The 24442-nt window shown below is 36.8% G+C and overlaps 1 protein-coding gene and 1 pseudogene across 2 annotated transcripts in view; both read right to left on the bottom strand.

The window, feature by feature from the left end:
- Window positions 1-4716: 4716 nt before the first annotated feature.
- Window positions 4717-24442, bottom strand: part of CD96 (CD96 molecule) — a 91562-nt gene continuing 71836 nt past the window's right edge. The window contains 5 exon segments of the mRNA XM_082394811.1: window positions 4717-10041; window positions 10044-10072; window positions 11976-12099; window positions 14748-14837; window positions 15623-15685. Coding sequence (XP_082250937.1) covers window positions 9965-10041; window positions 10044-10072; window positions 11976-12099; window positions 14748-14837; window positions 15623-15685 — 383 coding nt within the window. The 3' untranslated portion in view covers window positions 4717-9964.
- LOC309630033 (cytosolic 5'-nucleotidase 3A pseudogene) lies at window positions 14754-23456 on the bottom strand (annotated as a pseudogene). Its single transcript has one exon. The product of its transcript is annotated as a cytosolic 5'-nucleotidase 3A pseudogene (transcript).

The following is a 24442-nucleotide window of genomic DNA, read 5'->3' as shown; positions in this document are numbered from 1 at the left end:
TAGGGAGGAAATGAGTCCCTGTGACTGGAAGCATCCAAGCTGAGTTTGGTAACAATAAGACAGTAAGGTGGTAGAAGCTTCGATGGAAGACTGAACTACGTAGCTTTACGGTCTTTCCAGCCATATTGTTTTTTCCCTCCACCAGCTGTAAAACTGTATCTTTACACACTGAAGCCATTCCTTCCTCTCCTCTTTATTACACTGATTTACTCAAATCTTTGACTTCTTTTGCTGGGCCTGGGATTACTGGAACATCTTTTCTATAAATACGGAACTGATGTTCTAAAATCATGCTGCTACCAGCAAAAACTTGAGTTTTGGTTTTGGGAGTAGTTTTCTAAAATAAAGCCTTTATATTGGTTATACACTGTAGCCTCTGGGACAGCTCAAAATTTTCTCTACCCCCCTCCCCACGTTAGCACCCAGGATGAGATGCTCCGACCTCAGGAAGCCAGTCTCAGAAAACACTTAGTGAAGTTCTCAGCATGGGGAGCGTGAATGGCCAAGATGGGAGTCACTTTGGTGCCTCCAACACCTCCACGGTGGTAGGACTGGTGTGTGTGTGGTCCTAGGGCAGAACTCCCCAAATCTCCACCTGAGATGCCCTAACCCTGGAGAAGGGTAAATTCACACTGCCCGGAGCCCCATATGGCAAGCACTTATCCTGGCATTTCTTTCAAGTTGCATTTTTTTTTTTTTTTTTACAAATTCATTTAAATTTTGTTGTATATACAGACAGCTCATACAACTCAATAACAAAAAAACAAACAACCCAATCAAAAGGTGGGCAGAAGACCTAAGAAGACATTCATCCAAAAAAAGACATAAAGACGGCCAATAGGCACATGAAAAGATGCTCAACATTGCTAATTACTAGAGAAATGCAAATCAAAACTACAGTGAGGTACCACCTCACACTGATCAAAATGGTCATCAAAAAAAAAAAAAAAAAGTCTAAAAATAACTAATGCTAGAGAGGGTGTGGAGGAAAGGGAACCCTCCTACACTGTTGGGGGGAATGTAAGTTGGTGCAGCCACTATGGAAAACAGTATGGAGATTCCTCAAAAAACTAAAAATAGAGTTGTCATATGATCCAGCAATCCCACTCCTGGGCATATATCTGGAAAAAACCACAATTTGAAAAGATACATGCACCCCAGTGTTCACTGCAGCACTATTTACAATAGCCAAGACATGGAAGCAACCTAAATGCCACTGACAGATGAATGGATAAAGATGTGGTACATATAAATGCCACTGACAGATGAATGGATAAAGAAGATGTGGTACACATATACAGTGGAATACTACTCAGCCATAAAAATGACTGAAATAATGCCATTTGCAGCAACATGGATGGACCTAGAGATTATTATACTAAGGGAAGTAAGTCAAAAAGAGAATGACAAATACCACTTGATATCACTTATATATGGAATCTAAAATATGATACAGATGAACTTATTTATGAAACAGAAACAGACTCAGACATAGAGAACAGACTTGTGGTTGAGGGCATTCCAGTCAACAGAGGAGTTCACAGCCTGCATTTCCTTAACTGCAAGTTTTGATTTGATGATTACACCAAAGCAACACAACAGACTAAAAAGTTTGGTCTCTGTAATATAGAATATCTTCAGATTAAGTATTTATTGAATAAACACACATTGCTCAAGCTGTTTACTAAAAATTTGGAGAGATGAATAAAGTTCTCTAGGAGAAGAAGGGGAAGTGATTGCTGAGTCTTCTGCCCCCCCACTCTGCCTGGGGAGTCCCCAGTAGGAAGGCTGACCCGGAGCTTGCATCCACCACTGCCCTGTGTGCGGGATCTTGCCGCAGGGACTGCTTTAATTGTGAACTGTTTCCACAATTTCTACTAAGGTGTCAACAGAAAACACTGCCGAAGGGTTTGAGTAGGAGCTGCAGTTTCTTTCTTGGGTGAATTCTAGAGAGACAGCTTAGTCTCCTTTGATATAAAATAGTTTAATGGTGAGAGGACAAGTTTGCCCTGGAGTTTTGGGGAAATCTAAGGACTCTCTTCATTTCCTTAGGAAGGAAAAATTGATCGAAGTTTTGGTGGGTCCCAGCCAGTACCTAAGGCAGAATAAGTGAGACCCAGAAATGAAACAAAAACAGTGAACTTACAGGATTAATCCTCATTTATTTTCGCCTGAACTTTGAGATTAAATAACACTCAGGGATTGAGAAAGAAAACTCTTCCAAATAAATAGATCTTTGCATCTTGTCACACTAAGGGCTGCAATGTTTAAGAAAATAGGCTGGTTTTGAGTAAATTAAGTAATATTTACTAGGGCCTTACTTAAGTACTTTTTTTCCCTTAAACTTTCTATTTGGAAATAATTTCAAACTTTGAAAAAGTTTGCAAAAAGAAAAAGTAAAAAAAACCTCCACATATTCCCTTTACCTAGATTCATCTATTGTTAACATTTTTATCATCTGCTTTTCTCACTCTCTGCATGTATATGTACATATGCATGCATGTATCTATGTGTGTATGTGTATTACATATACATGTGCACATACCCACTAGGAGTAAGTTATGTATACATCATGGCCATTTACCTTAAATACTTCAGTGTGCATTTCCTAAGAATAGGAATATTCTCTTACATAACCACAGCAGAGCTATCGATACTTTTTTATCTAGTCTTCCGCCCCTATTCTAGTTTTGTCAGCTCATCTGACAAATGTCAGATCTGATTTGCCAGATTTCCTTTGTACCTTTAATCCCCCTCCAGTAAAGGATCCAGTCTAGAGCAAGATAGTGCAATTAACTGCCATGTCTTTTTAGCTTTCTTTAATCTGGAAGATTTTTAATGTTTTTTTTTTTTTTTTTTTTTGCCTTTAGACATTCCTTATTTTGTCTATTTGATGTTGCTTTGTGACTGGATTCAGTTTATTCATTCTCTGCCTTAATACTGCAAAAGGAATATTGTGTCCTTCCGAGGGCATCACATCTGACGGAGCAGGATGTCCATTTGTCCCTCACAGATGTTAATTTTGACCACTTGGTCGAGTTGTTGTCTAATTTCTCCACTATATAATTACTGCTGCTTTCCCCCCCCCTTGTAACTAATAAGCATACTTCAGGGAGACCATTAGAGACCATGCAAATATCCTGACTGTCATCAAAGTTTCCTCCTTTTTTAGTATTTGTTGATGAATCTAGCCTGATTCAATCTTTACTATAGTGATTACAGAATGATGACTTTCCAACTCCAGCACTTCTGTATTTACCAGTCAGCTCCCAACATTCTACTGTACGCAAGAGCTCTCTCTTTTTCCTCCCTCCCTCCCTCCCTCCCTTCCTCCCTTCTCTCTCTCTCTTTCTCTCTCTCCATCTCTCTCTCTCTCCCTATGTATCTGTCATCTATTACCGCTACAGATTTATGAATTCTTACTCTTTTTCAATGGTTTCTAATTCATTAGTATACTTCATTATATTAGTGCTTAAACTGCCCTAGATTTAGCCAGTAGGAGACTTCAAGCTGATTCCTGCATCTTTCTGACATACCCCCAGCATTTTTTGGAATATGTTCTTATTTTCTGACATAACAAGATATTCCAACATCAGACATTTCTCTGGAAAGTTCTGATTCCTTTCAGTATGAAATTATATTAGTGAACAAGATACTAGTGCCAGTTGTGCTTATTGCTACTGGAATATCTTTGCTTCTTGGTCCATCCAAAAGACAGATCTGGGAAAAATAGGTATGTATATATACATACAACACACACACATGCACACACACACACACGATTGAAATTACCACCACCAATAGGGACAGATGGATATCATATTATATAAATTATATTTATATAAATATAATTTTTTCCTTATCTTTCCTTCTTTCTTACACAAAGGTAGCATATTATATACTCTTTGCACTTTGCTTTTTTCCCGTAACACTATCTCCTGGAAATCACTCCATATTAGTCAATAGAGATTTTCTTCTTTCTTGTTTTTACTGCTGTACAGTTTCCATTTTGTGTATTTAGTATAGTTTATTCAATCAATTTCCTATGTTTGGACTTTAGTTTTTAGTACTTGGGAATTACAAATAATGCTGCCAAGAAGAACCTTGTGCATATACACTTTGATATTGTTGGAAGTGAGCTTCAGGGCAAATTCCTGAAGAGGAATTGCTAAATCAAAGGATAAATTAATATGTAGTTTTGTTTGCTATTGTCAGTTCCTTTCCACAGTGGTTGTACCATTTTGCATTCCCTTCAGCAACATAGGAAAGTGCCTGTTTCCCCATAGCCTTGACAACAGAGCATGCTGTCAAACTTTTCAAATTCTTGACAAGTGATTGGGGAAGAAATAATGTCTCAATGAATTTTAAATTTGCATTTCTTTTAATATGAATGAATTTGACATTTTTTCAAGTGTTTAAGTGTTATTTTCAGATCTTTTTTGTGAATCATTGGTATCATATCTTTGGCCCATTTTTCCACAGAATTTTTCAGCTTTTTTAATTCTCAACATTTGTAAGTTCTTTATCAATTTGTAAATTCTTTATCACCCTTTATTCATCATATATGTTGTAAATACTTTCACCTAGTTTATCATTTGCCTTTTCACTTTGCTTTTTTTTTTTCCATGCAAATTGTTTTTATTTTTAAGTAGTCAGATTTATCCATCTTCCCTTTCATTACATCTGGATATATATATATATATATATATATATATATATATATATATATATATTTGTATAGTTATAGTTGTAGTAATTGACACTGTATGCATATAACTATAGTATAGTATATATTATGGTACATGTCTTTATGTATATATTCTATAGTATATGTGTGTATATATATATATAACTATATAGTTATAATATCTATACACTATAACAATAGTGTATATATGTACATAAATACAGATATAGCTATATATAAATAGATATAGATATGCACACACATATTATGTATATATGGAGCTAGGGAAATATCCCATTTTCTCAAGAGTTTTTATTAGAAATGGGTGTTGAATTTTGCCAATGGCTTTTAAAGCATTTATGGAGATTAATCCTATACCTTTCCTCCTAAACTCTATTTATATGGTAAATTAATTTAAGAGATTTTTCTATTAGTAAGCCCTCCTTGCATTCCTGGTATAATCCTTAGGTAAGGTTTCAAGTTCCATCACTATGTCTTAGATGTTAAGGTCTCTACTGAGGTGCCTTTGCTCTATTGACGCCGTCTCTCTGAAGCCTTTTAAAAATATTTCTCACGCTCTGCCCCCGAAATGATACCCTCTTCTTTATTCTTTTCACTTCTTTGTACATACTTTTATTTTCAGACATATCACTCTGTACTGTATTTATTTGTTTAGAATCTATTTCTCCTATTAAACTCTACACTCACTGAAGGCATGGAGTGGTTCTAAGAACATTTTTATATCAGTTTCTTGAGTGTGAAATCTACAGACCCTAAATTGGCCATTCAAAAGAGGTACTCAGGGGACTTCCCTGGTGGTGCAGTGGTTAAGAATCTGCCTGCCAATACAGGGGACACGGGTTCGATCCCTGGTCTGGGAAGATCCCACATGCCGCAGAGCAACTAAGCCCGTGCACCTCAACTACTGAAGCCTGCGCGCCTAGAGCTGGTGCTCTGCAACAAGAGAAGCCACTGCAATCAGAAGCCTGCGCACGGCAACGAAGAGTAGCCCCTGCTCGCCGCAACTGGAGAAAGCCCACGCGCAGCAACGAAGACACAATGCAGCCAAAAAAAAAAAAAAAAAAAAAAAGAGGTACTCAGGAGCAGTGTTTGTCACACTTTTCCATTAACTAGGAGCAGAAATTAAAATAAATTCCTATTTATAATTATGTCAGGTTCAGATCTATTAGGCATTAAAGCATGTCCATTTGAATCAGGGCAACAGCTTTATGTACAAGAAAAATCCAATGCAACCCAATTACTTATGAGAGTGGAATTATGCTGATCCCAAACCAGTGGTACAAAAATGGTTCTACCACAGATAAAATTCTCAAATCCCCACTTCTCTTCCCATTCAGCATTATCATGTATTTATGTCTTCACAAGAGAAACTGCAGAATAGAGAGGTTAACATTTTTTTAAAAATAGATTTTATTTTTTAAGATAACTTTTAGGTTCACAGCAAAATTGAGTGGAAAATACAGAATTCCCATTTTCCCCCTGCCCCACCTCACACAGTCTCCCTCACTATCAACATCCTGTGCCAGAGTAGTATGTTTGTTACAATCAAGGAAACTACACAGACATATTATTATTACCCGAAGTCCAAACTTTACATTAAGTTTCACCCTTGATGTATCTTCCATGGGTTTTGACAAATGTATAATGGCACGAATCTGCCATTATGGTATAATCAGTACAGTTTCACATGTCTAAGAAATGTTAACTCTCTACGTTGTTCTCAGGTCCACCATCAAATTTCTCTTCACAATTCACGTAACTGTTTTTCCGTCCACTCCACCCTGCCTTCCCAGCACCTCTGAGTATTTTCTAGCAATAGCTGAATGGCTTTAACACTGTGATCAGTTTAGTTTGGTGGTATGACTTTTTTGGACAGTAAATGGGGAGTCGTCTGACAGAACTCAGGGCAAATGCAGGCACATTCCTGTCATTTACCAAGGGTAGCTGGATGCGGCCCCCTCCATGTTCTCTTCTTTATGTTGTGATTTTGGGTTTGTTACTCTTCCCCCTTGTTTTCCTCAGTGTCCCTCCTTATAATCACAATCTCACCGGGTCTTTGAGCTAACATGAGGGATTGAGTGAGCAAACCAGATAAAGAATGTAACCGAGGTTAGCAGGGTACAAAGATGTCGGTTGGGGAGAAAAATTTAGATTCTATTGTTCTCATTCCTTTGTTAATTTGCACCCAGCTAATGTCTAGACCCATCACAGAAGCACTAGACAGGGTTTAAGAGTAATTTCAAAAGTGTTCCTTGGCCCTGACCTTGCCTAAGTTCATATTTTCTTTTTTTTTTTTAATATTTTTTTTGTTTTTTTTTTAAATTTATTTATGGCTGTGTTAGGTCTTCGTTTCTGTGCAAGGGCTTTCTCTAGTTGTGGCAAGCGGGGCCACTCTTCATCGCGGTGCACGGGCTTCTCACTATCGCGGCCTCTCTTGTTGCGGAGCACAGGCTCCAGCCGCGCAGGCTCAGTAGTTGTGGCTCACGGACCCAGTTGCTCCGTGGCATGTGGGATCTTCCCAGACCAGGGCTCGAACCCGTGTCCCCTGCATTGGCAGGCAGATTCTCAACCACTGAGCCACCAGGGAAGCCCAAGTTCATATTTTCTTGCTCTCTGGTTACATCTTCCTGGTTGGAGCATGCAGCCTTGCTAGTAGTCACAGAATTCAGGAAAAAAAAAAACCCTTTGCCAGAGCTGAGAAATAAAATGCTCTGTTCCCACCATTTCACCATGTGTTTCTGGCTGGAACTTCAGCTCATTTCTGCCAGTTAATGTCTTTTTCTCTCAAGAGGGTAACTTTCACTCACCATTTCAGCTGTCTCTGCTGGACACTCAAGCTTCAGCTGGTTGACACAGCCATGACTGCTGTTGTCAAAAACTCAGGCTATGTCCATCATCCCTCAAAGAACAAAGTTTCTGTGTTTCTGCAGATTCAACCTTCAAGTTCAAGCCAAAGCCATTCTCCTAAATCAGGGTGCCAAGGGGGCTGCCTTCGAAAACCTCTCTCCTTGCTCAGAGCCTCTGAGACAATGTCCTTTCCATTATCTCTGGCCTTGGTTAGTTTCTTGAAACTTTCTTTCCAGCTTCTGATCTTGATTAGTTTCTTTTCTCTTTTCATTTCCTAGTCTTTTTTTTTTTTTTTTTTTTTGCATACTTTCCTGGCCATCCCACCCCAGGGGCCAATTATTTCTGCTTTTCTTTGTTTTCTGTCAACAATTTTTGGAATATACTACCTGGGCATTTAAAAAAATCAATATTTACTTAAGTGCACACACAACAGCTCTTGTATATAGTAAAAGGAGATACCAAAGCAGTTAAATATCATGATATAATGGAGACTGATCACACTCTGGACTGGAAATCAGAGAGCTGGGTCATCATTTTGACCCTATCACTTCTAATTATGTAACCTTGGAAAGTCAATCTCACAGAGTCTCTAGCTCTTTATTTGTAATACGACCTCTAATGCCCATCATAATCAAATATTTTATGATTTTAAAGACTTACACTGCAAAGTTAATTTGGTCAAGCTGACCGTATGTTCATCAGTTAAAACAAAACTTAAGCTTAATCAAGGGAAAGACTATTTTGATTGAATTAAGTTTGATTTTATCTCTCACCCTAGGCACTTGCATAAGACCTAAATATGCCTACCTCTTGACTTATGCGTATAGGTTAACTTTTGCTACAACAATGCTGTGTAACCGTCACACCATTTAATAACGCACATTTGGTTAGGCTGGAGGTTCGTTGGTCTAAACTGGGCCTGGCTTGGGTGGTTCTGCTCTAATCCATGAGTCTCTCATCCTCTTCTTGGAGCCAGCAGTCTAGCCTAAAATGTTCTTCTTATGGTAATGGCAGAGAACAAGAGAGTGAGTCCAATCATACAAATACTTTCAAGTCTTGGATTAGTCAGGTCCATGATATTCCATTGTCCAAAGCAAATCATACGGCCAAGCCCAAAGTCAAGGGGTGCTCATGAGGCAGGTGGATAAAGAAGTGAATATTTCTGAACAATGTTATATAACACACTGTGCTTTGGAAATGAGTGATGAAGATGCTTATATATGGCTTCTTCTCAGTGAAAGTGAAGCCTATGATGAAGACATGCAGAAACCTTAGGGATTAGAGTCCAGAGTTGCTGGTTTGAGACAGGCTCTATGAACTTACTTGCACACAATTTTAAGGTGCAGGTGAAAGTGTCATTTTAGTCAAATGAGAGAGGTCAAGATCATAACACTGCCTGAAAATCATCTGGAGTCCTTCTATCTTGCAGAAAATTCCTCTGAATCATGGAATGAGTATCCATCCATGAATGAGCAACTGTTCACTCTATTCAAGTTGGAGATGAATTTGCAAATGTTGACCAGAACTTATTTATAAAACCAGAAGAGGCCACTTCAAAGAGATGGCTAAGACTAAAACACCATGAGACACTTGCCATATGATAGACTGAACGATTACATGACTTATGTTGTACTGTACAACTGTCTATCCCTTTACTGAAACAATCTAAACATCCTCCAACTCTGCCACTTTTTACCCAATACTTCTACACATATTTATGTCTTCTAATGAAACAGTAAAATAAAACCAAATGATTATCCTTTTTCTCATGCCATGTGCAGGAGCCTGGGCTGAGCATGACGGGAGGAAGAGTGAAGAAAGACTGGAACTGGGGTTCTTACGCAAGGTATTCTGTTTTCCTTCAGTGAAAATAAACAACTGAATTTCAGTACAAAGACTAATTGCACTTTCCCATTGTTTGGAACTCTCGTTAGAACTTCCGTATTTTCTTCTTCTTGTAATTTTCCTAGGGAATGCAACAAACCTCAGAGATTATCATAATTTTGGCAAATAGCTTAGAATGTTAGCAGATGCCCCAAAGAGAAGAGGATCTCGTATGGACATAAGCTTGAAACCCTTGTCATCCCCTCAGAGAATTAAAGTGAAAAATAAAAACACTGCAAGTATTTTTTAATGACAGCAGCCTAATTTGCACTTCTTAAATAAGCAAGAAAATCCCTGCAGATAGCATTAGGTGTCAGCTTCACATAGCCTCTCACTCTTGTTTAAATTTCCAGCATGTGCAGATGAAAAAGGGTGAGTTGCTGGGAAAACAGGTCATTCAATTCTGACATCCATTTCAACTGCAGTAGAGACTTGGCTAGAGGGTGATTATATTAATAAAGCACGATATCTATCTTTTCGATAGGATTCTAGCAGAGTTTTGTTGTGTGGCAAACTCTCAGAGGACTAGAGTGTCTCCAGCTCATGACAAGGCAGATCACCTCCAATGGACTCTTGAATGTAGGTGTACTTGATGGGAGGTGAGGCGGCTTGAAAGGCGGAGGTCTTTCCATGCTAGGAACAAAACATCGCTCCTTCAACGCTGAGAATGTCAGGGGGTGATGTATGTATGTATAATATATTGTTTAAAGTAGGAAACAGAGAAAGTGAAAGAGACATGCTTCCCTGGTTCTCTCAGATTTTTTTCCTGGCATAACCTGCTTTTTAGTGCTGTTATGATAGTAGCATTAATTAATATTTATGTGATACTTTATAATTTGTAAATCATTTTAATCACAGCATTATATAATTTGTATTTAGGAATTGAATATTATTGTCACCGTTCCATAGATAAAACTGAGGCTCAGAGGTTTTAAGCAACTTGTTCAAAGGAACCAGACCAGCAATTCAAGCCTTTTAACCAGAACCTACATTCTCCATGGCAACTGCCTCCTAATAGAAGAAGTGTTTCTCTTATGTGGGTTAAGACATTCCTTCAGGGACAAAATTTTAAAATTCTGGGACCAAAGATGGCAGCTTTTCTAATAGTCCCTTTGCCAACCTTACCCCCAGCCTTCACGCTCACACTCACTGTGTGTATACTGTGGGGAAGGATGGAAGCGGGAAGTAAACTCTCCTGAGTCTCTGAGTTGATTGGTACTGGATAGATGATGCCCAAATCCCTTCTGTTTGTTTTAGTGAATAATCTTAAAGTTGTCTTTGTATAAAGTACTGTTCTATGTTAGCGCAATTCATCTCTCTCTCTGAAGTGCATCAAGCATAAAGGTGAGTGTGGCATTTAGATGTACAAATGCTCCAGCTCTCTTGATATCAAGAAATAGAGGTATATCTGTGAACAGATTTATGTCCATGATTCAAATACTTCTACCCTTTGTCTATCAATCCCTAGTACCTTAATTTCTCCAGAGAGAGGGAGAGATTGTTTTTCATCTCTATATAACACAGACATTTGAATACAGAACAATAAAAAAAAATCAATTCATAGTTTCAGATTCCCATTTTCTCATTTTAATATAAAAATCCCAACACCTATTACCTGGTTCTCTGATGCTTTAATGGAGACAATATATATCAAAAGGTGGACAAAATTCTAAGAAATGTGCACTTCTATCTTTTATGGGAAATTAAGAATTTCTCAAGGTCACGTGGTGGCCAAAGTGTAGTACTTGGACAAGAATCTAGAATTTCTGACTCTGTTTGGTGTTTTATTCACCACAAAACACTCCTTGCACATGGCTATAGAGTTTTCGAGGGTACTCTAAGTAGAAGGTAGAGCACATGGTCAATGTTATCTGAGACGGTAGTAGTAAGATACGTGGAAGATCAGCTCTATGTATTCTGAGGGTCTCCTCTAGGCATGGCCTAATCCAGACTGATCCGAAACAGCCGAGTCAGAAAAGTGAGGCTTAACCTTCCATGTCCTTTCAGAAAGATGAGTGGAGGGAGGAGAGTTTTGGAAAATATTTCAATAAGACAGAAAAGGGGTAACTCATTGCTTGCTTGCTTTTCTCCGTGGGGAAAAAGGAAAAGGGCAGTAAAAGCCCATTCTGCTGAAAAGCAGCTGGAAATTTCTTAAAATTACCTTTCTCACTCAATTTCATACTTGAGCATCTAGGCTCAGCTGGGCCCAGGCAGTTCAGAGATGCATGAAAATGAAAAAAATAATGAAGATTAAAAGAAAAATCAGTTTCAGTTCTCATTTCATGCCCACTGACTTGTTCCATCCAGTGAGTGCTCCAGCCTGAACAGGGAGAGGTGGCACGAAGTCAGAAGTTGTGCATCTAATCCCAACTGTGTGGTGCTGGGGAAGCGAGGTAGCCTCTCTGAGCTTCTCTGAGCCTTATTTCCTCAGTTAAATATGAGATAAATGCTATCGAGGAATGATATTTAAAGTGCTGAGTGAATATTTTGTACTGAAAAAAGTATCTGTTACTGCATATCTTAGTATTGGACTCACATTTCTTTTTGGTACTGACACAATTTTCTCACTCCAAGACCAAACAATACAAGGCAGGAAAAGAGCAAAGCTGCCACAATCACTGGCCAGGACATTCCATCTTTGGGTTGATTAACCACGATACCTGAAAAGGGCATAAAGAGAGACGAACTTTAATGCCAAAGTTTGGCAACTGGAAAACAGGATGAACTGAATTAATTTGCTTACCCGAAACACGTTTTCTCCAAAGGCCATGGGGTGTTCATTGATCACAGTCATGCTCTGGGACCATGTCTATGCCTTGTTCTCATATCTGTTTTTGCATTTATACAATTGCTTATTTTACATGAATGTCTTTCTTGTTAGAATGTTCCAGAACTGATCTTTTCTTTTTTTTCATTTCCGTAAGACCCTGGACAATTCCTGGCACATGGTGCCCAGTGAAATGGTATTTGTAAGAATGAATAAATAAAACTGATCATCTGTAAATTTGTTTTCCAAATTCACTTCAGTAAAGAAAACTTTATATGTAGAAATATTGGTCTAGCTTTGGATCTTCTTATTCTTTAAGGAGTCATTAAATGCTTTATGGAATATTAGTGTTTTAGGAGGAGGAGGAAAGAGTAAAAAGCATTGTAACAATTCAAAGGCCTGAAAGTCCAAAGCCAAAAAGGCCAGAGGCAATATAAATATAATATTCTGGACTGTTTTACTTTTTCTCTAACATGAAGGAAAAATGAAGAAAACAAACCCTCTTAGGAAATAAGATTGTCTGGTTCTGCCTGGCAGAGAATAAAAGGGAATGTTTATAATTATATAGTTGCTTAATTTTTTCCTTTTTAAAAAGTGTTTTATGATCATGTTAAAGATTCAAATAGTACAGAAATACAGAACTACAATGAAAAGGAAGTATCCTTACTTCTTCAGATGCCAGCTACCCACACCAGAGGCAATAACTTTTAATAGTTAATTATGTATCCTATCAGAAATTTTTTACACATATATAAGCAAATATATGTACCATGAATATATATCCCTTCTTATTACAAATGGGGGCATACTGTACATACTGTTCTGTTCCTGATTTCTTTCTCTTAAAAAACATTCTTGGAATACTTTTCACAGAAGTGCATAGAGGTTTTCCTCATTCTACAATATTAAATTACTGGCTAGTTCCCCAATGTATGGATCTACCATAGTTTATTTAATTAGCCTCTTAATGTTAGACGGTTAAATTGTTTCCAGGCTTTCCTTATTTCTAACAACACTCCAGTGAAATTCCTAATACATTATAGGTACATCATTAGCTCTTCAGATTACATAAATTATTTGGGCAAAAAGTGCATTTTTGTATCAGAAATATCTGGATTTTTTTTTTCATCGTTTTAACTAGATTATAAACTGATTGTAGGTGGAGACTAGTTTTTTAATTTTTTTGATTGCCTCAGATTTATTACACTGCTCTTCATAAAGCAAAGTTTCAAAAACTACAGGCCAAAAAACTGGATTTAAAATATTAGTTACCAAATCTCTTCTATGTTTTACGTAGTTTGGATGGCAGCCACATGATGTCATGTTAACACTGGGTATCAGTGCTGAAGATTTTTCCTCTTACAACACGTATCCAGGGATTCAAGGTCCTCCTGATGCTCACGCTACTCTAGCCCTGTCAAAGCAGACACTGAGGGTACCCTGGAAGCTCGCACAGTCCTAAAATATGTAACCATGTGGCTCATTGTATGCACAGGTGGCTAGAGAGCTCACAGTAGTTCAAACCACTGGAATATCATGATCACAAAAGAAATAATCTCACAAGAGGTCAACTTAGGACTCCACAAAGTTCTGTTTTAGTAAAGTCAAGACTTACTAAGCTCTACACTGGTAATATGGTGGAATATAACATTTTACCTCCAAAGTTTTAGAGAGATGAAAGAACAAAAGGTTTTAAATAGGTCTTCTAATAGGTCTTCCATCAATGCTTACTAATTTTCTCCCAACCAAATATAGAAAATGAGACCATTGACTTCAGGAATGTCTTAGTGGAGAAGCAGAGCTCCGATCTTGCCCTGTCTCTCAATTAGGCAGTTCTTTAAGGCACCAATAGTTAAAGATGTTAGTAGGATGTCAGTTTGCAGCTCTACTGCTATGTGGTGTGCAGGATGGACGATGGTCCAGTGACTGAGGACTGTACAACCCTCGAAATGAAATAAACTGAGTCCCCAGGTGGAGCGTTCACCAGTTAAGTGAATACCTTCTGAAGGGAAAGAGTTGATTATGCCTCTGAATTTACAATCAAGATCTGTGTTGGGAGGGTCCTAACTTTATTGAATACCATGACCTCTTACGATATAAAACAAGGGATTGCATTTAGCATTGACAAAATTTTATTAGTTGAATTACAGGAATACTCTTTGTTCCAAAAATCAGACTATACTTTCAGAGAACTGAAATGTTTCTCACTACTTTTTACCTGGCTAATTCTTATTCATTTTTCAGATTTTAATTTTAAATATAACCTCAGAGAATCCTTTCTTGTTCCCCAATTAAAATCAGAGCTTTCTGTTAGACTCTGGCAACACCTTGTACTATACCATAAGATGTGTCACAAATAAATTTAATTGCATGATTATTTATTTACTAAATATCATCTATAATAGATTATAATCTTCAGGAGGCAAGTGTTTTCAATGTATACCCAACAACTGGCACAGTACCTGACAAATGGTAGGTACTCAGTAAATACTTGTTGAATGAATAAAACATAAAATTTTAAAAAAATGGTAAATGACTCACCAGTGATATGGATATGATTATTTTTAGTAGATCCATTGGCAGTTGTGGGAACTTCTGAAAATGCTCTGGCTGTGCTGGTGAAGGTGTCACCTAGGGATATAAAGGGGATATCTGAACTGATCCTAATGACCATCTCCACCTGGTCAAGAAGTGTAAAATTGTGATTGGACTTCACTTGCTATTAGAAAGGGCTCAATCTGAATGGTCTAAATGCTCCTAAAATATTATGTGTAAAGTTTACTAAGGACCAATTTATGCAGGGCTGGTACCCTAGGATCTGTCTAACAGTTACCAAAGAGTGAAACTTCCTATTGGTTTAAAGAAAAAAAGAGAAACAATACAGCACATACAACAAAACAATATCTGCTAAAGAATCTCCATGAGAAGTGGTTATGGGAAAATGTCTGAAGTTGGTGTCATGGAAAGATGAGGCTTATCCATAGTGGTCCAGGTTATCAGAGGTCCAATGAATCAAAATACTGATTCTTCCCACTCTAATATGTTTGATAAGATCAATAAAAATTCCTTTGCAACATCTGAGTAGACAAATCCATGTCAACAAATCATTCCATTTTCCAATGGAAAATTAAAACTTAAAATGCACTTTAATGGATTTATTTGGCCCCCAAATGCTATTATGTAGATTTCATTTTGAAATAAAACAGAGACAAATCTAAGACTTGGTCTCTGACTATCTTTTTTGAGTGACTGGGAAGAATTTTGGTTCCATCCATTGTCATTTTTATCATCACTGTCGTTTTCATCAAGATGCACTTTTAAATACCTGAGATTGGCTTCGTTCTCATTTTTTCACCTCTGATCAAATAAAGCAGACCACAACCTTCCCTGACACTAAATTTTCCCTAAGTGCTCACCATGAAGTGTCGAACCTGCCCTTGACGGGGATGAACTGTACTTTTCACTGGGCATCCATGAAGCTGCTAAAGGAAGAAGATAATGGAAAAGTTAATCTGTATAAGACTAATTATTTTATTGTCTCTTCTTGACCTTTAATTGAACCTAAAAATTCAGCACACATTAGAATGTCCCAAAATAAAGTGGGAGTTGAGGGAATGCCTGTGGTCCAGATGTTTCTAATAGGGAAGGTTTTGATCACAGCCATTTAAAGCAGGAAGAAGAAATGGAAGAAAACACTAGGAGAGGTTTTTCCAGCCCCAGAGAGTGTGTTGTGACTGTTCTCATGTCTATCCCACAGATGAGCTAAAAGCATGAAAGCCCATGTGTGTTACAGTGGCCTTCAGTAAAGAAAAGATGCCAACAGGACTTTTTTTTTTAACATCTTTATTGGAGTATAATTGTTTTACAATGGTGTGTTAGTTTCTGCTTTATAGCAAAGTGAATCAGTTATACATATACATATATCCCCATATCTCTTCCCTCTTGCATCTCCCTCCTTCCCACCCTCCTTATCCCACCCTTCTAGGTGGGTCACAGAGCACCAAGCTGATCTCCCTGTGTTATGCAGCTGCTTCCCACTAGCTATCTATTTTACATTTGGTAGTGTATGTATGTCCATGCCACTCTCACTTTGTCCCAGCTTACCCTTCCCCCTCCCCATGTCCTCAGGTCCATTCTCTAGGTCTGCATCTTTATTCCTGTCCTGCCCCTAGGTCCTTCAGAACCACTTTTTTTTTTAGATTCCATATATATGTGTTAGCATACGGTATTTGTTTTTCTCTTTCTGACTTACTTCACCCTGTATGACAGACTCTGGGTCCATCCACCTCACTACAAATAGCTCAATTTTGTTTCTTTTTATGGCTGAGTAATATTCCATTGTATATATGTGCCACATCTTCTTTATCCATTCATCTGCTGATGGACACTTAGATTGCTTCCATGTCCTGGCTATTGTAAATAGAGCTGCAATGAATATTGTGGTACATGACTCTTTTTGAATTATGGTTTTCTCAGGGTATATGCCCAGTAGTGGGATTGCTGGGTTGTATGGTAGTTCTATTTTTAGTTTTTTAAGGAACCTCCATACTGTTCTCCATAGTGGCTGTATCAATTTACATTCCCACCAACAGTGCATGAGGGTTCCCTTTCCTCCACACCCTCTCCAGCATTTATTGTTTGTAGATTTTTTGATGATGGTCATTCTGACCAGTGTGAGATGATATCTCATTGTAGTTTTGATTTGCATTTCTCTAATGATTAATGATGTTGAGCATTCTTTCTTGTGTTTGTTAGCAATCTGTATATCTTCTTTGGAGAAATGTCTATTTAGGTCTTCTGCCCATTTTTGGATTGGGTTGTTTGTTTTTTTGATATTGAGTTGCATGAGCTGCTTGTAAATTTTGGAGATTAATCCTTTGTCAGTTGCTTCATTTGTAAATATTTTCTCCCATTCTGAAGGTTGTCTTCTCGTCTTGTTTATGGTTTCCTTTGCTGTGCAAAAGCTTTTAAGTTTCATTAGGTCCCATTTGTTTATTTTTGTTTTTATTTCCATTTCTCTAGGAGGTGGGTCAAAAAAGGATCTTGCTGTGATTTATGTCATGGAGTGTTCTGCCTATGTTTTCCTCTAAGAGTTTAATAGTGTCTGGCCTTACATGTAGGTCTTTAATCCATTTTGAGTTTATTTTTGTGTATGGTGTTAGGGAGTGGTCTAATTTCATTCTTTTACATGTAGCTGTCCAGTTTTCCCAGCACCACTTATTGAAAAGGCTGTCTTTTCTCCACTGTATATTCTTGCCTCCTTTATCAAAGATAAGGTGACCATATGTGCGTGGGTTTATCTCTGGGCTTTCTATCCTGTTCCATTGATCTATATTTCTGTTTTTGTGCCAGTACCATACTGTCTTGATTACTGTAGCTTTGTAGTATAGCCTGAAGGGTAAGCTGACATTGTTTGACCATGAAAACTGAAGTGTCAACAGCGAATAATCAGACCCCTGTGGTTACAGGACTTGTTAGCTGCTGGGTGAGTCCTTTTGATACATTCAGAGGCAAACTTTCCCCTTGAGTGGATGGCAGCAAATTCCAGCAGCACATATGGCCTTTGAAATAGATATATCAACTCATTTTGTTTAGCTCTCCAACTCTGGCAAGAAAGTTCCACTTCTTGGCAGACTCCACATATCTGTACCTGATAACATGCCTATAATGTAATGTAAAGTAAAATAACTACAGTAGTATATGGTTATAGTCAGTAGAAAAACATTACGCTCATTTATTTAAAACATTAGTATACATGATTTTCCCAGCTGAATGCTTTCTTTTGTGTCAAGACCAAAACAATAAGCAAAACCAAAATAAAATAAAACAAACATTAAAACCCCCCTTAGCCTGACCCTTTCTTGGTTTCTCTCTAGATGCCGGTGGCAGTTACAGCTGCAGACAAAGGTATGTTACCAGGCCCTTTGGAAGAGCTGAAAGTCACTGCTTTCTGGGGATTGCTCACAGGACAGTCTGTGATAGCTGCTCCACTTGGGGTCACCCACCAGGTTAGGGTGATTTTGTATATAGCTATTTTGAGTTTGTCTAGGTCAGGGAGATGTTCTTATCTTCAATATAGTTCTATGACCCTGTACATGTGATCTTGATAGATCTGTTCTAGATAGAATGCCAAGGTCTATAGATGACAATGGACTGGGTACTTTTTTAATGCCAATTTTTAATGTTTAAGCCATTAAGCCAGGAGTTTGATTGACAAAGAGCAAAACCAACTAAAAAGAAATTAGAACCAGGCCTGGATTTAGGTAAAATTATGAAGAAGGCAGTTTGTTCTGGGTAACCTTACAGATTTTTTGCCCAATATGGTGTCTCCTTTACTTCCTACTTTTAGGGCCTGAAGACTTTATTTCTTATCTCTTCAAAGTCTGTTTGCAAGAAAGGATATGATAAATTAATTTATGCTAAGATATGAATGGTTTAACAAGTGCTATCACTTTGAGAGAAATGGGTATTTAAAAAAAGATTTTCTATTTTATGTTTATTATCAGCGATTCAATATAGAACACTTGTAATGATCAGTTACATGTGGATACCAACAGTTTTTTCATTAAATACAGAGCATCAGTCTTTTCTGGTCAATTTTGATTTTCTCCAAACAAGAAAACCAAACATAATACAATTTCAGGAGATGGTAATACCATCAGCATGATCCATCCAAATTGCAAAAATGGCAATACTTAACTTAAAATCAAGTAAATTATTTGACCATTTCATAAAACTTCTTTTTGGCCTTCTGAAAACTTTTCAAGTATAAAAAGATCTCAAAATATGTGTGATAAAATTGAATTACAGAATCCACTTTGGAAAACTAGGGAGTTATTTTTCTGATTTTGCCTTTAAGATTTTTAAAAATCTGTTAAAAAAGAAATAAAGAGGAAAGTGTGTTGAGAGAGGTGAAGAAAAAGAAGCTTCCAGTTGATAGACTTAACATGTCTGAAAATATTTCAGTAATGTAAAGGAAAAACTTCAAGAGCAAGAATATATTACAATTAAGAGCATTTCAGCAAGATTAAGAGATGGGTATTTCTTGTATTAACTGCTCCCATAGGAGAGAGGTCTTCCTGAAGAATACCAGTTTATAGAATCCTCAGTAAGATAGAGCTGGCTATCTCCAGTGATTTATCTTTCACTAAAACAATACTTTTTCTAAAAGCTCATCCACTCCATCATTTAGATATCCAATTTTTAGGATGTGTTAAACACTGGCTACTCCATCTGCCATTCTTAAGTCTCCTTGGGAGTCTCTCAGCAGAGTTAAATTATTATTGTCCTTTAATTGATTGAAATATTCTGTGTTCTTCAAGGTATCATCATGTTTTTTAAATATATAGGCTAATTCTCCTTTAAATTCTTTGAGAACATATTTTCATGAAAATCCATGAATGAACACTACTTTGACATTTGGATGATAAACACCAGCTTGATGGATAACATCCTTAAGTACATCACCATTATTGGTCGAAAATATGAACATAGGGATATGGTGTGGTTAGAGTTTCTCAAATAAATTCTTATATCCCTCCTTTAGCATAACATCAGTTTCTTCCACAATTCTTTTAAATTTAGCTTTTGATAAAGGTTATTCGACAAGGAGACTCTGTGACTTAGCATACCATTCTACCATAAAAGGGTACTTCTATGGTAAAAACAAGATCAACTTCAATAGCACTGTCTTTTTCCTTGAGTTGCAATAACAGTTTTTGACATTCATTTGTAACCAGCTTACAGTTCTCAATAATATTATGACATGTTAGGCATCTTTCCCTTTGTAGGAAAATCTACTTACTGTCATATAAAAGTCCATGATTATCTGGTTTGGCAGCTCCTCTTTTGACAACATCACAGATCATTTCTGGTACTCTTATAGGGTTCTTGAGGCAAACTGAACTTTTCTAAAATTCTGGCATGATTTTTACATGTACAGACTTTTACTGAGTAACCAATCTTCCTTAAGACACTCTGAGTTCTGCCCTTAATTTTGTCTTAGAACAAAGGCATAGGGTGGCAAGCAATAATCATAGATGCGGGGCTTGGACACAGAGATCTCAGTGATCTTGGTCTTCTGCCCCAACTTTTTCTTCAAGGGGAATATATACTGGGTCAGCATCACCTCTTCCATCAGGATGCAAATACTGGCACCAGCTACTGTGTCCACTCTTGCCATGATCACTTAGTCCATAAATGGGACCCCCTTATGGTCTTCCTAACAAAGATGACATTTACGAGCTTTGCAAGTGTGGAGCTTGTGTACTAACTGTGAAGAACATGGAGCCCCCAGAAATTGGTATTTTAACAAAGGATAGAATTTTAAATCAGAGGAATAAATCTTTAATTTGAGGCTGACCTAATGAGGAATTAGGTGACAGAATGGGAGCAGAACAGTGTTTTAGATAAAAGGAAAATGGAAAGAGATGTGATCTGAGACATATAAGATTTTAGAATTTGAAGATAAGAATGGTGAGTTTAGAGAATCAGCATCCTGGCCAACAGGGAACGGAGGGACTGAAGAGATTATAGTGCAGCCTGACACAGGGCCCAGCATCGTTGTAGGTCCTGGCATTGCTGTGTCCCTGCCATTGACCCTCAACTCCTCAGCTCTAGCTTCTCCATCACCCTCTGCCTATGGAAAGTAGAAGGGGTTGTTATGAAATTATTAGGCACAACTACCAGGAACTTGAGGAGAAACAGCCAGGACCAGGGACAGGATAAGAAATGCACTTGTAAGATTTAAGAAGAATATGTAAATTCTGAAGAATATGGGATGCAAGGTCAAAGAACAGAATAAAGACCTCATGTGAGATCGATAAGAGGTACTCTGAGGCGTGTGTGTGTGTGTGTGTGTGTGTGTGTGTGTGTGTGTTTGTGCACATATGTGGTGACAGTGAACTTGATGATTTTGGTAATGGGATAAATTGGAGGCTTAGGGACCCATGGAGACTCATATCATTTTTCTGCTTGCCTAACTTAGACAAACTGATTTCAATGTGGCTTTAGGCTCCACTGGGCCAGATGGATGGCAGGAAAAACCAGAAAGAAAAAAGTAATTAAGCTTCAATTTTCTGCTCCATGGTCTGATCACCTGTGTCAGGATGAAAATGTGTCCCAGGATGTTATTAAGCGCATACATTTTGGGTATTTAGAAGTTCAGATTTGGTATCTCCATTTCATAGATGGTTACAGTAAAATATTACTGTTCTAGACTGTAGGAAATATGGAAGCTGAACTAGGATTAGATTCCAACATTCTTGAATCGCAGCCAAGACCTCTTCAAATTAATAAATAACAAAATAACAACAAAAGAATATATTAAAACATACACTAATAAATTTATTGTAAATGCAATGTACTCAGAACCTTCTTGTGACATCCAAATATATATGAGCTATACAAAATGTGTGTATAAGCAAATATCCCATAGAATGTGTTCATAAATAGCAAGGGCCCTAGAAACACTGCTAGTGGGTTTATTTCACTAGAAATCCATCCATTATCATTCTTTTTTTCCATCTGAACATTTCATAAATCTATTGAAATAAACATATTGGAAGAAAAAAATCCCATTACCAATGCCTGACACGAATCTTGCCAAATGCATCATCTAATATTGGATGTCATATTGCAGCCCAATCCAATGAGTAGAAACATGTTTCAAAAACAGTTTGGGACTGAGCAATCAATATTAACTTGTTGGATCCTAATGTGTTTTTGTGAATGATTATAAATAGAGCAACTCACTGTGGGGAATTTTTTCTCTAAGCTTATGGATGAAAAATGGCAAATGGTTAACAAGATCTTCTTGCATAAATAAAAATGTGGGTTTTCACTGCCAGGAAAAAGAATTGTTTGTTGGGTTTTAGAGTCCCTTCCTAGATTTCACAATTTCTAAGGCTATTTTTATGGTAAGAATGATAAAGAGATGTCTGAGGATAGATGAAGTTTTCAAGTGGGGAAGGACAGAAAATGTGAAGGATTACAATAGTTCATTTCATTATGAAAAGACCAAGAATATACTTGTGTAAATTAGGAAACACTTTCAAGCAAGACACTTTCAATTTTCTAGTTTCTGGGGCAAAAAGTACCTTGGGTGGCCTCTATGCTTCATATTGATGTGATGCATTGGATAAAAAGGATTTTATTCTGGGCACACATGCTATTGTAATAACAATTTAAATAAAACAAATAAATAAAAAGCTCAAAACTTTCAATTAAACAGATCATTTCTTTTCACTGTGTGTGTGTGTGTTTTCTTCCTTGCCCAAATGTACACATACCTTTTCAATCATTTGACAAATATTTGCTGAGCACCTACTGTTACCTGCCACTATTACAGATGTTAGAATACTACAGTGAACAACAGAAAAAGGTTTAGGTCCCTTTTCTTGTGTATCTTACATTCTAGTATAATTTCAATAGACAATCAAATAATTCAAATAAACAAAGGAAAACATCAGATGCTAATTAAAATATGGGATAATTTATATGCAATCATAGCATAAATTTAAGTTGGAGTTCAGCTTTTTCCTATAACATTGTCCAATAAATTTTTATCCCCATTGTTACATGATCTACCTTCCCTGTAACCAAGAAGTATTAATTCATTTATTGATTCAACAATATTTGTTGAGCACCAACTCAATACCATGCACTATCTCAGGCACTGTGGATACAGGTAAACAAACAAAAAAACACTCTCATGGAACTTTCTTGTATTATAGTATCAAGAATAAAGGGTGACAACTAGTGTAGGTAGAGTTTCAGCATAGTTTATTATAAACAACTCAATTTTATGTTAACATCAATTTTATGTTTAACATAGGATAAATGTTAATCTATTAAGTATGCAATTTCATCCCCAGTCTAATGCTTTTTATTATCAATTAATATCTGATTGGTAAAAAATTCCCAGCTTCTACCCTTTTCTATGTAGCTTAGTACATTTTGGCTATTGTTTTGTTTGGCTTCATAATATCCATTGAGTTATTATCTCATCCTACCCTCAACTCATACACACAGATTTTGGAATTATTATAAATAACACTATAAATATTTACTCCCCGTCCCATCCCTTGTATGCCCATTCAAAAGCAAACGCTGTTCTGAATGTTGTCTATTATTCACTTACTTATATATATTTTAAATTTTTATCACTTATTATGCCTAAACCATATAGTGTTTGGTTGTAGTTGCTTTTAATCCTAGAGATTATCATACTAAGTGAAGTAAGCCAGCCAAACATCATATGATATAACTTATATGTGGAATCTAAAAAAATGATACTAGTGAACTTATTTACAAAACAGAAATAGACTTACAGATGTAGAAAACAAACTTATGGTTACCAAAGGGGAGGAGGGGGGAAGGATAAATTAAGTGTTTGGGATTAAAATATACACACTACTATATATAAAATAGATAACCAACAAGAACCTACTGAATAGCACAGGGAACTATACTCAATATCTCATTAAAAATATGAATGTAAAAAAAGAATATATATTTATATATACGTATAACTGAATCACTTTGCTGTACACCTGAAGCTAACAAAACATTATAAATCAACTTTATTTCAATAAAAATTTTAAAAAATAAAATTTACTTTAAAATATCATTCCATATATTGTCACTTGGCATTTACTTTTTTGACTCAATACAGTGTTATTAAGATTCATTCATGCTGTCATACGTGGCTGCCATTCACTCATTTTTCATTGCTCCATAGTATTTTATATGACTATATTACAGTTTATTTATCCACCCTCCTAACTATAACCATTTAGATAATTTACAGTTTTTTTGTTATTATGAGTAGTGTTTTCCCCCCAACATTTGTGTACATATCTCCTGGACACATGTAATAATTTGTTTTTGGGGGGGTATTTATCTAGGAGTAGAAGTGTTGAATTGTCTGCTATGAAACTCTTCAGCTATAAAACATAATGCCTAAGTGGTGGAAAGAGATGGTACCAATTAATACCCTCACCAGCAACATATAACAAATTATATTGATCTACATCCTATACAACACTTGGCAATTCCAGACTTGTTAATTTTTGCAAGTTGATTATGTGTTAAATGACTTCCTGAATTTAGTCTTCACTGGCATGTCCTGATTGTTAGATAGGCTGAGAATCTCTAGATGTTTTCTAGCTACTTGTGTTTCATCTTTTGTGATGTGCCTATTTGTTCATTTCCTACTGCTTTTTGTCTTTTTAAAA

This window comes from Balaenoptera borealis (assembly GCF_965194805.1).
Source record: "Balaenoptera borealis genome assembly, chromosome: 5".
Lineage (NCBI taxonomy): Eukaryota > Metazoa > Chordata > Mammalia > Artiodactyla > Balaenopteridae > Balaenoptera > Balaenoptera borealis.
The sequence above is the reverse complement of the archived record's forward strand: the minus strand, read 5'-3'. Positions and strand labels throughout refer to the sequence as shown.